The following is a 15,131-nucleotide window of genomic DNA, read 5'->3' as shown; positions in this document are numbered from 1 at the left end:
GTAATTATCTTCTAATTTATTAATTCCTATTTTTGTCTTAGATTAATCCTTTATTATTTCCTAAAAATTGCATCTTATGTTCTTGTTATTTTTAATTAAAATCTTGATTTAATTATGTTATTATTGGGTAAAAACGTATTAAAGAAGATAACTTTTCTTTAAATTCTTTAGACATATAAAATTTTATCTAATAATGCTGAACAAAGGGATGTTTATGCATATAACCTTTAAAGCCTAAATACAATGGATAATTAGAAAATATTTCCTAAAATGAACTTAAGAGCTGAAATTAATGCTAACATTATACTATTTGAAAAAATTGTGAAGTCTTAACATTTCCCAAATGCTCCAAACAAAACAAATTGTTTCATGGCTACTGACAAAATTTTGTAGGATGTGGTGGGCTTTCTTCAAATATTTTAGAATGTTGAAATAGAGGGAAATCTTCAAAGAGCATTCCTAAAAATATTAGCTATGTACCCAAATATAGCATTACAAAACAGGACCAAGTTCAGTAGGGAGGAAAGCTTTTAATTTTCTTTTTGCCTATTGGGGTTTTGTACTTGGCCTCCAATTTGCTCTACTTGCTTATTTGGCTGGTACTCTACCACTTGAAACACATCTCCAGCCGGTACTTTTGCTTGGTTCTATAGAGATACAGTTTAGTGGACTTCTCTGCCTGGTATGGCTTTAAGCCATAGTCCTCCAGACTTCACCATTTTGAGAAGCGAGGGTTACAGACATGAGCCACCAGAACAGTGGCAAGGTTACGACTCTTAAATATTAGTAACATATGGTAATTGTGCAAAGTGTTTTATGGTGAGATTTCCATACATTCATAATATCATACTTACATTTTATTAATTCCTCTCTTACTCTTGCTTTTCAGTTCTCTTACTTCAGTTACACAACTTCAATGGATTTCATTATTTTATTTTCATACATGCATATAAAGTACTTGCTTCAACATCACCATTTATAAATGTTTATAAAAGTTGCTACATACCAGTGGCCCATACCTGAAATGGTAGTTACTTAGGAGGCTGAGGTATGACAATCTTGGTTCAAAGCCAGTGTTGGTAGGATCACTCCAATTCACCACCCAAAAGCCAAGTATGGTCTTAAACAGAAGAGCTCAGGATAGCACTCAGGCCCTGAGTTAAGGCCTAAAACTGAGACTTGTGCATACATTTGCACACATGCACGTACACAAAGTTAATGAAAATGTATAAACGCCTATCATTTTTTATCCAAATGAACTTTCCTTCTTGGTTCCAATTGTCCACTGGTTATCAGGAAGAAAATTAAAATACATAACTTAGGTTCACCCAGTTTCAAATATCATGTAGTACGGTAATATAAAGAATGTCTTTGGTTTCCTGAATTGACTTCACTGTAAATGTTTGTCTTTCTCCTTTGAGTGACTGTACTCTTTCCGAGATGCGGTGATTGCGTGGGCTGCTGACACTGTGTGTGGGCCTGAGTGGATGGGGTGAGATTGCAGAGGAGGATGGGCGGAGGAATAGAGAAGATGCGGGGGCAAGAAGCAATCAATCAGGTAAAGATCTAAATGCCAATGGAATTAAGCAAGAAAAAGCGCATTCGAAAATGTCATCTTAGAAAAATGTTGGTAGAGTGACAGAATTCAAATCTGGTTGCAAATAAAAGGTAAGATTGGAAGAGGAAACTTCTCTTTGGGACTCTCTAAACGTTTTAGAAAATTTTTATGTACACACGGCCTTACATATGAAACTGTAAGCCCTCTGTACTTCACTTTGACAATAAAGAAAAAAATTATTGTCAAGGTGATGTGAAGGGGGGGTTACAGTTATATACGTAAGGTAGTGAGTACATTTCTTGTCAAACTTGTTACCCCCTTCCTCCCGATTTTTCTCCCAACTTCCCTCCTTCCCACCCACCCCTAAGTTGTACAGTTAGTTTACAACATGTTGTATTGTAAGTATTGCTGCTGCATTAGTTCTCCTTTTACCCTTTGTCTCACCATTTGGATGTTTTCCTTTCCTTCCTTAATTCAGACAAACATATATAAAATACCCAGGGTACCAAAATCATATACAGTGACAGCAGAGGCTAAATCATAGGGAAAATAAATAGAAGAAAAAAGAAATAATTTTACATAGTATGTTAAAAATAACATCAATGATAAACCATTTGTTTCCATATTTTGGAGATTATTTCACCTAGTGTCATCTTATGTGATCATAAGTACATAGTTATGAGCTATTGTGATCATCTTCTGGGACTATGCTAGACATACACTAATTGTTACCAATGAAGGAAACCATAGATTCTAAGTTTCTTTGGGTCTGGCTCACTTCACCTGTGTGAAGTGTGATTATTTTTTCCTAAGTCTTTCCATTTTCTTACCCATAGGACAATGTCATTCTTTCTGATAGAAGCATAGAATTCCATTGGGTATATATACCACAATTTTTTGATCCATTCATCCACTGAGGGGCATCTAGGTTGGTTCCATATTTTATCTATGGTAAAGAATGCTGCAATGTGGGCTGGAAACATGACCCAGTGTAGAGTGCTTGCCTTGTATACATGAAGCCCTGGGTTCGATTCCTCAGCACCACATATATAGAAAAGGCCAGAAGTGGCGCTGTGGCTCAAGTGGTAGAGTGGTAACCTTGAGCAAAAAGAAGCCAGGGACAGTGCTCAGGCCCTGAGTTCAAGCTCCAAGACAGGCCAAAAAAAAAAAAAAAAAAAGGAATGCTGCAATAAACATGGCTGTGCTGGTAGCTTTAGTGTGGCCTTTTTTGTGATCCTTTAGGTAAACGGCCAGAAGTTGCTGGGTCATAGGGGAGTTCTATGTTTAGCCTTTTGAGGAACCTCCATACTGCTATCCAGAGAGGTTGAACACGTTCACACTCCTACCAACAGTGTAGTAGTGTTCCTTTTCGACCATATCCACTACAAACTCTGTTGCAAAGTTATAGTAATAAAAAAACAGCTTGGTTTTGGCACATGAACAGGCCTGAGGACCAGTGGACTAGAACTGAAGACCCAGAAATGAATCCATGGACCTATGGCCACTTAATCTTTGATAAGGAAGCAAAAAAAAATAGGATGGAAGAAAGACAGCCTCTTCAGCAAATGGTTCTGGTACAATGGTTAAACCCCTGTAAGAAAATAAAGCTAGATCCTTATATATCACCCTGCACTAGAATCAATTTCAAATGGGTCAAGGACCTGGAGGTAAAAGCATATACCCTGAAAACATTGCAGGAAGGAATAGGAAAAACACTAGGGCTCTTTGGAACAGGTCAAAACTTTCTTAATAAAGACCCTGAAACACAACAAATCAAGGAAAGGATGGAAAAATAGGATTGCATCAAATTGCAGCACTTCTGTGCGGCAAAGGACATATCTTGCCAGACTGGGAGAAAGATTTTCAATGGTCATACCACAGACAAGGGCCTCAAATCTAAAAACTTAGCACTCAAACAATTAAGTTTCCCCCCAAAGAAAATCTCAAAGAAACTTCCCAAACTTTTGTTTGAATTACTTTAAAGTCTTTCATCAAGAATTTCAATCCCAGCCACATTCTTCACTGAAATAGAGAAACCAATCCATAAATTCATATGGAACAGCAAAAGACCTAGAATAGCCAAAGCAATTCTAGGCAAAAAAAAGCAATGCAGGAGGTGTCACAATACCAGACTTCAAGCTCTACTATAGAGCCATCATAACAAAAACAGCCTGGTATTGGTATAAAAACAGACCGGAAGACCAATGGATTAGAATTGAAGATCCAGAAATAAAACCACACTCTTACAGTCAGCTGATATTCGACAAAGGAGCTAAAGACATACAATGGAATAAACAAAGCCTCTTCAACTACTGGTGCTGGGAGAACTGGGCAGCCATATGCAGAAAATTCAAAGTAGACCCAAGCCTATCACCATGCACCAAGATCAACTCAAAATGGATCAAGGACCTCAACATCAGACCTGAAACCCTGAAACTACTGAAGGACAGAGTAGGAAAGACGCTAGAACTTATAGACACAGGAAGGAACTTCCCGAATAGAGTCCCAGGGGCATAACAAATAGGGGAAAGACTCGACAAATGGGACTACTACAAATTAAAAAGTTTCTGCACAGCTAAGGACATAGCCACCAAAATAGAAAGACAGCCAACAATATGGGAAAGGGTATTTACCAGCACAGCAACAGACAAAGGCCGTCATCTACAGAGAACTAAAAAAACTAAGCCCCTCCAAGCCCAATAAACCAATTAGGAAATGGGCAAAGGAACTAAAGAGAGACTTCACAAGAGAAGAAATAAAAATGGCAAAGAAACATATGAGGAAATGTTCAACATCCCTGGTAGTAAAGGAAATGCAAATAAAAACAACCCTGAGATACCACCTCACCCCAGTTAGAATGGCCTATACTCTGAACTCAGGCAACAGCAAATACTGGAGGGGGTGCAGGGAAGGAGGAACCCTTCTCCATTGTTGGTGGGAGTGCAAATTAGTACAACCACTTTGGAAAACAATATGAAGGTTTCTCAAAAAGCTCAATATAGACCTACCCTATGACCCAGCCATACCACTCCTAGGCATTTATCCTAAACAGCAAACCCCAAGATATCAAAAAGACATTTGTACTTCCATGTTTATCGTGGCACAATTCACAATAGCCAAAATATGGAAACAACCCAGATGCCCCTCCACAGACGAATGGATCCAAAAAATATGGTACTTATACACAATGGAATACTACATAGCGATTAGGAATGGTGAAATATTGTTATTCACAGGGAAATGGTCAGAACTCGAACAAATAATGTTGAGCGAGACAAGCCTAGAACACAGAAAACAAAGGGGCATGATCTCCCTGATATATGACTGTTAATAAAGGGAGATGGAGAGACAGTAGAGACCAAGTCTGTGAAACCAAAAACTGCTTGTCAAATAGTATTTCCCACAGGATTGGGGCAGCGACCCAACAGTATGTAAGTAAAAGCAAACAATTACTCAACACATAAAGGTCAAAAATTGACCTCTCAGGGGGAATACAATAGCTCAAAAGCTATGTATGTACGTTCATATAAGACTACTGTCGACATATTGTCTAATATCGACATTGCATTCAAAGCCCTAGGCGAATTTTCTTGGGCGCGGCCACATGGCTACTATATATGTTCTTGATACATTGTATATTGTATATATGTCAACCTGACCTAGAGAAGGGATAGAAAAACAGGGCGTAAGATATCACAAGAAATGTGCACACTCCCCTACTATGTAAGTGTACCCTTTTTGCACAACACCCTGCCCAAAAAATTTGTGTTCAATTAATAAATAAATTAAATTTAAAAAAGAAACTTAAAAAATAATTTCAGCTTGTATAGCTGTCTTTTCTCTTTTTTATGTTGTTTTGAGGATGAAGTTATTTGTCAGTTGGGAGTTTAACATGTATTTGTTATTTTATGTACTCTAAACTGGGTAACATTATTTTCCAAAGGCAATATGGGTATGCAGGTGCAAAAACAAAAGTGAGGGTACATGAATGAAAATGATTTGGAACGAGAATCCTTTTACATGTGAAAACAAATTGGGGAAATACAAAGCTTATTACTCAGAAGAGGGGGTCTCCTGGATGGTTTTGGAGCCATGGACAACGACACTGCTGTTGTGTTCTTCTGTCTCCACATACCTCTGTTTTGTTTCTATCATTTCTAAACAACCAAGTGCATTGGTTACTAGGGCAACCTTTCTTTTCCGATCACCAGGGTGGACTGTGGACTCCTGAGGGTAGTTTCCTCTCTTTTACCCATTTATGTGATATGTCTAAGAATTCGACTTGGTTGATCAACGTGATGAATTATGTCTAGATTTTACCTTAGGAAAGAAGGTAGGAGGATCAGAATACAGTGACAGAGTGCCATATCCAAAAACGTATTGCTTGGCCGTATGGCTCTATTCCCAATTTAATTTTTCTGTCTACTGATCCAGGTTTTTAAATTTTTAAAAAGGGAATCCAAGGCAACAATACATTTATAACATTGTCTGTAAATCATTTTTGAAATTCTGTGAAAAACTTCCAAAGTGATTAACAAGTTTGAAGTAAGAGTAGTAATGAATTACAGGTAGTCTCCAAGCCAAACTACAGAAATATATTTTTCTCATGGCTGATTTTGTATTATAGAAACAATTATGCTTTGAAATTCTTTTCTCCATGCCAGAGATTGATTTCTTTTTTTTTTTTAAGGAAGACCAAGCTGTCAATAACTTTCACTAACTGCTCGCTCACTTTGTAACAGTTTATGGTAGAAGTTCCCTAGGCACTTATAATTAGTAAAAGCAGTCATTCCACATAGAAGACTTAACATAAAATTAACACAAATGTTAGTTCATTTGTAAACTGGGAAGGAAGACTAAAACTACATTGTTACCACCTACTTTTTTCTAGTTGGATATGGGGAAAATAACATTCAAAAGGACTGATACCCTAAAAACTGGTTGATCATAAGGCAATTATGATCAATTTATGGCCTTTGATTTCCTCACCACAGAGTCTTAACTCAATTCACAGTCATCAAAAACAAACCTTTTTTCTATTATAAACCTATTTCCCAGTCATAATTTTGTAAACTCTGCAGGGGAAGACACCAAGGATAGTAATAAAGCAGAGTTGGTAAGAAAAGCCTGCCTTTCTTTTCAGATAAAAGTGTTCTTGTATTTGGAAAACATGGTTTGGAGAAGGGCACAATGCTAAGTGATTGACTATAAGCTATGCCAGTGAGTTTTGGGGTTTTTTTGTTTGTTTGTTTTTCCCAGTGATTGCCTAAGAAATGAGTTTTTAAATATTTAAAAAAAAATTTCATTTGCACTTTTTCCTGTTGACTACAGGCACAAATTTACAAAGAAAATAGATACTTTTTGTTCAAAAGTACTTACTTTCCAATGAGATCAGAATTAATAATTCCACCACGATGCAGGGAAACTTCAGACACAATTTACAGAGTCATCTTTCATCACCGGGATCATGATCTGCTGAAAGGATCAATGAGTAGCAAATGACATCTCTCCATTTCCCCATCGTTCGCATTTACATTTCATTTCAGTTTACTGGATAGTTTACTAGGGATAATAGTAATAGTTTACTATGGATGCGGTAGCAAATTGCCACAATGTGGATCTTTTGCGATGCAGAGATCTTTGTTTCACGGTTCTTGGGAGAGATAGATACCAAGGTGCTGGCAGGATGGGTTCCTTGTGAGAGTTGAGAAGGATTGATCCAGGCCTTTCTCCTGACCTTCTGTGGTGTATGGCAAGATCTGTTCTTCCTAGGCTGTAGACATATTGCCCAGACCTCTGCCTTCTCCAAAGCATGGGATTCTACCTGCATGCATGTCTTTATAGCTAGACTTCCGTACTCTCTAAAGACGCTATCCACGCTGAAATAGGGGACTACGCTACTTCATCAGTACTGTATCTTACGTTGTTATCTCTGCAGTGATTCTGCTGGTGCCTGACTGGGTCAACTTGGGATGGATGGATCTTTTTTTTTTTTTTTTTTTGCCAGTCCTGGGGCTTGGACTCAGGGCCTGAGCACTGTCCCGGGCTTCTTTTTGCTCAAGGCTAGCACTCTGCCACTTGAGCCACAGCGCCACTTCTGGCCGTTTTCTGTATATGTGGTGCTGGGGAATTGAACCCAGGGCCTCATGTACACAAGGCAAGCACTCTTGCCACTAGGCCATATCCTCAGCCCCAGATGGATGGATCTTTCCCTATATATACATATTTCCTGTGTTCTCTCTACTTGTAATCCCTTCCCTCTTTAAACCTTGCTGTGTTTGACCTACAAAAATTTCATGAAACTTTGACACGGCTTCATTATATCTTTCCTTGATTATAATATAAACATGAGACTGTTCTCATGTGAAAGAAACGTTCTTAAAAACATCCCATGTACCAAATCACAAATGCCATGATGATTTATCTTCAAAATAATTCGTGTTCTTTGCTATTGACAAGGAGCCATCTCATTATGTCACACCAAGGGATCCAATCTAAGACAGTAATATTAATATAATAGAGAGTGAGTCAGCATAGTTCTCAGGGTACTTAATTTATGGAAAGAGGCATGGCTGCTTCAAGATTGTGGATTGACACTTCTTTTTTTTTTCTTCAGGACTATATTTTTTTTCAAATTTTTATTATCAAACTGATGTACAGAGAGGTTACAGTTTGATACATTAGGCATTGGATTCATTTCTTGTACTGTTTGTTACCTTGTCCCTCATACCCCCCTCTCTCCTCACCATTTCCCTTTCCCCCCATGAGGTGTTCAGTTCACTTACACCAAACAGTTTTGCAAGGATTGCTTTTGTAGTTGTTTGTCTTTTTTTACCCTGTGTCTCTCGATTTTGGTATTCCCTTTCAATTTTTTAGTTGTAATACCAGTATACACGGTTTCCAATATACTCAGATAAGATTACAGAGATAGTGTAGATACAACCACAGGAAGGTGATACAAGAACATCATCAATAGTAGAAGCTACAGATACACATGGGACGTTGAAAGTAGTTACAACTGTGATATAACAATCGTTTCCGTAACATGGAGTTCATTTCACTTAGCATCATCTTATGTGATCATAAGGGTATAGCTATTGGGCTCTTGTAATCCTCTGCTGTGACTTGCCTAAACCTGTGCTAATTATTCCCAATAAGGGAGACCATAGAGTCCATGTTTCTTTGGGTCTGGATCACTTCATTTAGTATAATTTTTTCCAAGTTCTTCCATTTCCTTATGAATGGGGCAATGTCATTCTTTCTGATAGAGGCATAAAATTCCATTGTGTATATGTACCACATTTTCCTGATCCATTCGTCTACAGAGGGGCATCTGGGTTGGTTCCAGATTCTAGCTATGACAAATTGTGCTGCGATGAACATTGTTGTGCTGGTGGCTTTACTGTGATTTTGTTTGTGGTTTTTTGGATAGATACCCAAAAGTGGGGTTGCTGGGTCATAGGGGAGTTCTATATTTAGCCTTCTGAGGAATCTCCATACTGCTTGCCAGAGTGGCTGAACCACTTTACATTCCCACCAACAATGAAGTAGGGTTCCCTTTTGGCCACATCCCCTCCAACAATTGTTATTGTTAGTTTTCTTGATATATGACATTCTTACTGGGGTGAGATGGAAACTCAATGTTGTTTTGATTTGCATTTCTTTTATGGCCAGTGATGTAGAGCACTTTTTCATATGTCTCTTGGCCATTCTCATTTCCTCATCAGAGAAGTCTATAAGTCTTTAGCCCACTTGACATAGACTAGATGGTTGGCAAATGAAACCACTTGGGTTTCATAAAGGGACACTAAATTGGCCAAGACTGAAAACATCATGTGAGGCCACGCAGAAAGCAAATGGATACGGTCTTGCAGAGAAGTATGCAGTGAGTATATTGAATTTAATTAAGGCGTTTCCAAAAAAAAGTGTTGTTTGTACATTTGAATAATGAATTTGACAAATTAATAGGAAGAGAAACATTTACTGGATGGGGCCTTAGGAAGAGGACATGGAAAATTGAGCCAATCACAGAGTCAGGTTCTGTTGCACATGCCCAAACAGGCAGCCTTGGAGTCATGTGTTCCCAATGTCCACCCTGACCTCAGCATAGGGATTTGGGCTGTGACATCAGTCAATGGTTGTCACTAGATAAAGGATTCTATCCTATGGGGCTTACGAACTTCAGACAGCAAGACACAGTATTACTACTGTCTTGAGCACATAACAACGGGCTCGTACAACCCATCCGAACTCAGCTCAACTTTCAAGGCCTAGGAGGTAAAGGAGTCCTAAAAGTTTCTTGTCCTCCTCCTAAAAGGCCTAGACCATATTTATCAGTTCAACAGGAAGCACAAAACACGGCAGACTAGTGACAACTCCAGTTTCTGTGTATGCCGGCCTTGACTTTGAAGTTTGTAGGTTCTTCAAAAAGAGACAAGTACTGTATGTGTTTTGTACTTGTGGCAAACTATTGTGGCACCTGAAAAAGCATTCATGAGCCTTAGTCAAGTATGGTTTAATGAAGGTGGTGTTCGTAACTGTTTAAATCTCATTGCTTAAAACTTACGGGTGAGAACATTGAAGCTATCTGGTCAATCTTATGCAAACACATGGTTATGGCTCTTAGGATTTTGACTCTGGAACCAAATTTCCTCCTTAAGAAACAAAAGATATTCCTACTTTTGTATCAGTCTTAGCCTATGGGCAGTAATTAGTATTTCCATAAAATATCATCACATATTTAATTAAAGTAAATAGGAAGCCCATACTTAATTAGGTACAGTTTCATGTAAGATTCCCATTTCTGAGGTTGGGGTTCTATGTCCTATAAAGTATAGTTAAATAGAACTAATTTCTAGTGGTATTTTGTCTCAAATACTTGTGGCAGGTGGATTTTTTTTTTATTACTGAGGAGTTTTTGATCCTCTGACCCAATAGATTCCTGATGAATTATCCGGATGTCTATGTAAGTTAACATTTATGTAATTATTGATCAAAACTGGTTGTTGATTAAAATTCTACACATTATAGTATGTAGAATAGCAATACCTGGCAGTCACTTTAAGATCAAAGCCCGTGAAATCCCATTTTGAACCAATACCACCCATAAGTTTTTTTCTTGTAATATTTTTGTCTCCTCGATAAACAATTGGAATGCTGTGTGCTCCACAGGCCACGGCACTTGTGACTGTGGGAGATGCAAATGTGACCTTGGCTGGTCTGGGGATGCATGCCAGTACCCGACGAATTGTGAGCTGACAAGGAAAAAAAGCAACCAAATGTGCAAGAATTCTCAAGACATCATCTGCTCGAATGCAGGTAAGAACCATGTCCTAAAAATATTCCTAAGTGAAATCAAAATTGTGGGTTTTCTTGATGGAAATACGTAGGCTGGGGAAATGTGGAAACTCGAGTGGGACTGCTTTTTGAGTATAATTTTTAGAAATGGAATTCAGATAAACAAATAGGGAAAAATATGATCTTGCTGAGACTCGCAACTCTGATATTCTCCAGCTGTTTCAAATGCATCTTTGGAGCAGAAGATGCCTGAGAACAGCACTTGACGACATTTGTGCAAATGGGAATTTATGATTTTTGAATGCAAGATCAAATCTTTTTAAAGAGGGTTTATTAACTAACTGAATTATTTTCTGTCAAAGATCAATGGTTCTTTCAATTTATACCTCAGCATCAAATAAAAGCAGCTCTTTCTAATTTGATTGAAGTTTCAGATGTATGGAATCTGAAGCTCATTGAGAAATATAAGTGACAACAAAATACTTTGTTTGACTAAAATATTTGGGTATTTTGTACAAGCTGCTTAGAAATACTTTAAAATTATAGAGAAATTGCTGAAATTAATTAGCACAACAATATAAAGCGAAACAGCTGTACTTTAATTATCAGTGGTATTCAGGCAATGTTACTTTAATGAAACAGTCTTAACATTTGGGAACACTGAACCGAAAAGTAGGCTTTCCTCGGCCATGATTGGACTTGTGGCCCCGAAGGGGAAAGTAATAAAATGTCAAAGCTCATGCCTTACCCTAAATTCCACTCCAAGTGTGCTGGACTTTGTGGGGTTTTGAGCTCCCTGAGTGACGCAGATTGCTGGGTGTGCTGAAGGCAAGGGCTTGACTCTGTGGCCCAATCTCTTCCTGCTGAAGAGAGGCCTCACTGGGAGGTCCCTTTTGCAATCAGAACTAGGACCTTGCCACAGTCTTTCATTGCGTGGTGTGGACTAAAGTCCGCAGTGGTGTCTGACTAGTAGCTATCAGGTACGTACCCATAGCAAGGCGTGGCAAGATCTGTCAAGTGACAGGGCCAGTGGTCTGAGCAGCGGGGTCATTTTCTTTCTTCAGGATATTCTCCTCATTTCTCTTCAGTCTTTTCCTTCATCAGTAGATTTTTTTTCCCTCTAATTCACAACACTCATGGATACCAGGGCACATGTATAAACGCATACATAGACATCCCATCCTGTAGCCCTTTGTAATCTTGAAAGACCTCTTTCTTTGCAGATCTACTCAGTGATAAGGCTTGAATTTTATTTTGGACTTGAGTTCTCTGTTTTTTTTTTTTTTAATTATTGACTTTACTTTTATTATTGACACTAAAATTGAGGTATTAAAAAAAAGTGCTATAACTAAAGAAGGGCTAATCCAACAAACCTGAAATGATTTAATGTTAAGGATTGTGATTCACCTTATTGACACATCTTAAAGGGAAAATGCACAGAAAAATTTGGATAAATGATAAAACATGTTTGATCAGATACCAAACACATTTTAAGATATCTGCCACTGTCTGTCTTTTTAAGATGATGATAAATACTTTTCTGCAGTCTGACATCCATAATTCAGTTTTACTGGTAGAATCAAGAATGTCCTATATGATAACTTTTCCCTTTAGATGATCTAATCTAGGGATTTCTGTTTTATAGTACTGACAATGGAAAATGACTTCCTTGTCTCTTTTTTTTTTAAAGTAAAATGTTGCTCACTTTGGACTTGCCTGATAATTCTGAGATCATCCATATATGTATTTATTTTCTCAATCTTGTATTGCATCTAAAATTGTTTTTAGACTGGCTCCATGCACAACTCTATAAAAACAAATCTATCTCAAAAGACTAGAATTTGTCTCCAGTCCACCTCTTCCCATCTTCACCCCACTCTAAGGGGCCCTAAAATTAGGATAGATGGCCAAATGCTATATTCCTGTTACATTCCTTCTGATGGTTATGGTACTCATTGGACACGTAATGGAGTTGATTTTTTTAGATTGCTGTTGGTTTTAGGCTTTTCTCCTTCCTTCTTTTTCATTATTAATGCAGATACAGAAAAGATTGTAAGACTCAATATATGTAAAATTACATACTTGGGGAATTATCATCCCATTGGTTAAAAAGAATCCTTGCACCCTATTTGCTGTCAGCATTATAGGTATTTCATTTTGTTGCTCTCTGCTTGGTCTGTTTTCCTTTGTGAAAGTAAATTGTGTATCGGTATTTTGTTATCCCCCCCACCCCTGAGTGGTATCACTTGACTTTTGATGTCTGTGTTTACCACTAACATTATTCATTTCTTATCCATTCCGAGCCATACTTTTATCCTTTTTTAAGAAAGCATAGTACTGAATTTTATGTATGGATATCATTCATTCTATCAATCTCTATGCTTAGGCAATGAGAATTTCCTGTATTTTGAAACTGTACATAGCAATTTCCATCATCTGCAGCCTGATATCTTTAGATTTGCACATTCAGGAGTATGATTTCTTGGCCAAAAGTAAATATATACTGAATGTTCCATCATTTCTTTCTCATTTCAGTGTCTGAGCCACTGATATCCACTTTGGCAATCTCATGCTATTACTATTCTAACGTCTCCCTGCACTATCCTAGTTCGGGATCACTCTTTTTCAATTGTTTTAGCCTACAGGTTCTGTCTGGTCTTTCCTTATTACAATGGGTTTCTGTGGAAGCAGCTTGGAGCTGAAGGGAATAGGTAGTAAAAGTGCATAAGGTGGGGTAAGATGAAGTGGGGATGAAGCTAACTCCCTAAGGGGCATTGAAAGGTGACAGGGTAACCGTCAAGGAGAGGCTTCAGTGTTTCAGTGCCTTGGCACATGAATCTGACTGCTGTTCAAGTTTGGTAAATCATCCTAGAAAGAGCTGGCTATATTAGGCAGCATGAAAAAGCAGAGCTAAAATAACCAGTGTAACTCAGAAGATGAGTTGTAGAGAGTGAGTTGATTGGCAACCAAGCAAGAGCCTCAGCATGACACACCATGAGCGCAGGAGTCTGGCGCTTTTGCCTGGGCTCCCATATGCCCTGCCTCAGAGGCTCAGTTGTGAATTCCGCTGAATGGTGAGACAGGAAGTCTCTGGCTGTTGTAAACTTCCCACACTAGCCAGAAATGGCTCACACGTGCCGCTGAGAGCAAGTCCGCCAGTGGGCGACGTCAGTGAGGAGTTGTAGAATTTGGAGGAAGGCTCTGTTCCTTCCCATCTTTACAGACATTGTTTTCCCTGCAACTTCTGTGTACACAGCTCCAACCGAGTTCCTCTGCTTCTAAATCAGAGCAGACTCTTGGATTCCCATGAAATATCTAAAATCATTAACCAATGTGCTGTGCTGTGTGTGTGTGTGTGTGTGTGTGTGTGTGTGTGTGTGTGTGTTTGTTGGAATCAGCACTTGAATTCAGGGCCTCATACTCTCTCTTGAAAGGTTTGCTTTGTGCTGATACTCTACCATTTGAGCCACCTGCTCCAGTCCTGACTTTATGGTATGTCAGTAGAGTATAGAGTTTTGTGGAGTTTTTATTTTTGCCTGGACTTGCTTCAATCTACGATGCTCCAGAGCTCAGCCTTCTGCAAAGCTAGGATTACAGGTGTGAGCCTCTGGTTAATCAATATTCTTGATCACATTCAGCTTACCCTTTCTACAAATTCAAATTCAAGCCAGACTCTTCACAGTTTTTTTCATACACCTTCCTTATTCCTTACGTAGCCCTTTTCTTCAGGAGCAAAACATTTCTTCCTTTCCACTTGGAATTCTACCCTATGTCTGATATACCAACTCAGGAAATTACTCCTTCCCTATGATTTTCCTTTTCACACTGAGGTTTATCATTTCTATACATAATTTGCCAAAAATTCACTGTATTACTTTTATATATCTATCTTCTGCTTTTACACATATATTCAATATGTATTATACATATATATATGGTTTAAAATGCACATGTATATGCATGGGTATTTATAAACACATACCCATTCTGCATATGGATATGTGTACACTTATAGTATTTATATTATTCTTGTAATCTGTGGTTTAACTAGTTTTCTTCGTATTATTATCTCCTATAGCTCTTTGCTAAGACCATAGGTCCTGTGGAAGTTAAATGTCAAGATATATAGGTGAAAGACAGACAGAATGAGACGTGAAAATAAGAAAGGGTGATATTGAGAAAAAGTTGATGAAGCAATAGTAGGACTCAAAACACTGGATTTCAGATGACATTTATGAATTTAAATACTTCTCAAGTTTCGGGCTGGGAATGTGGC

General features: G+C 38.2%; 1 protein-coding gene across 1 annotated transcript in view; it reads left to right on the top strand.

Moving 5' to 3' along the window:
* The window catches only part of Itgbl1 (integrin subunit beta like 1), a 173,606-nt gene that overhangs the window by 58,908 nt on the left and 99,567 nt on the right, over window positions 1-15,131 (top strand). The window contains exon 3 of the mRNA XM_048341127.1: window positions 10,730-10,876. Within this exon, the coding sequence (XP_048197084.1) occupies window positions 10,730-10,876 (147 nt within the window). The remainder of the gene's footprint in view (window positions 1-10,729; window positions 10,877-15,131) is intronic.

The sequence above is a fragment of the Perognathus longimembris genome, chromosome 3 (genome assembly GCF_023159225.1).
Source record: "Perognathus longimembris pacificus isolate PPM17 chromosome 3, ASM2315922v1, whole genome shotgun sequence".
NCBI classification, from domain to species: domain Eukaryota; kingdom Metazoa; phylum Chordata; class Mammalia; order Rodentia; family Heteromyidae; genus Perognathus; species Perognathus longimembris.
Note: the sequence above shows the minus strand (reverse complement) of the source record. Positions and strands in the feature narration are given on the sequence as shown.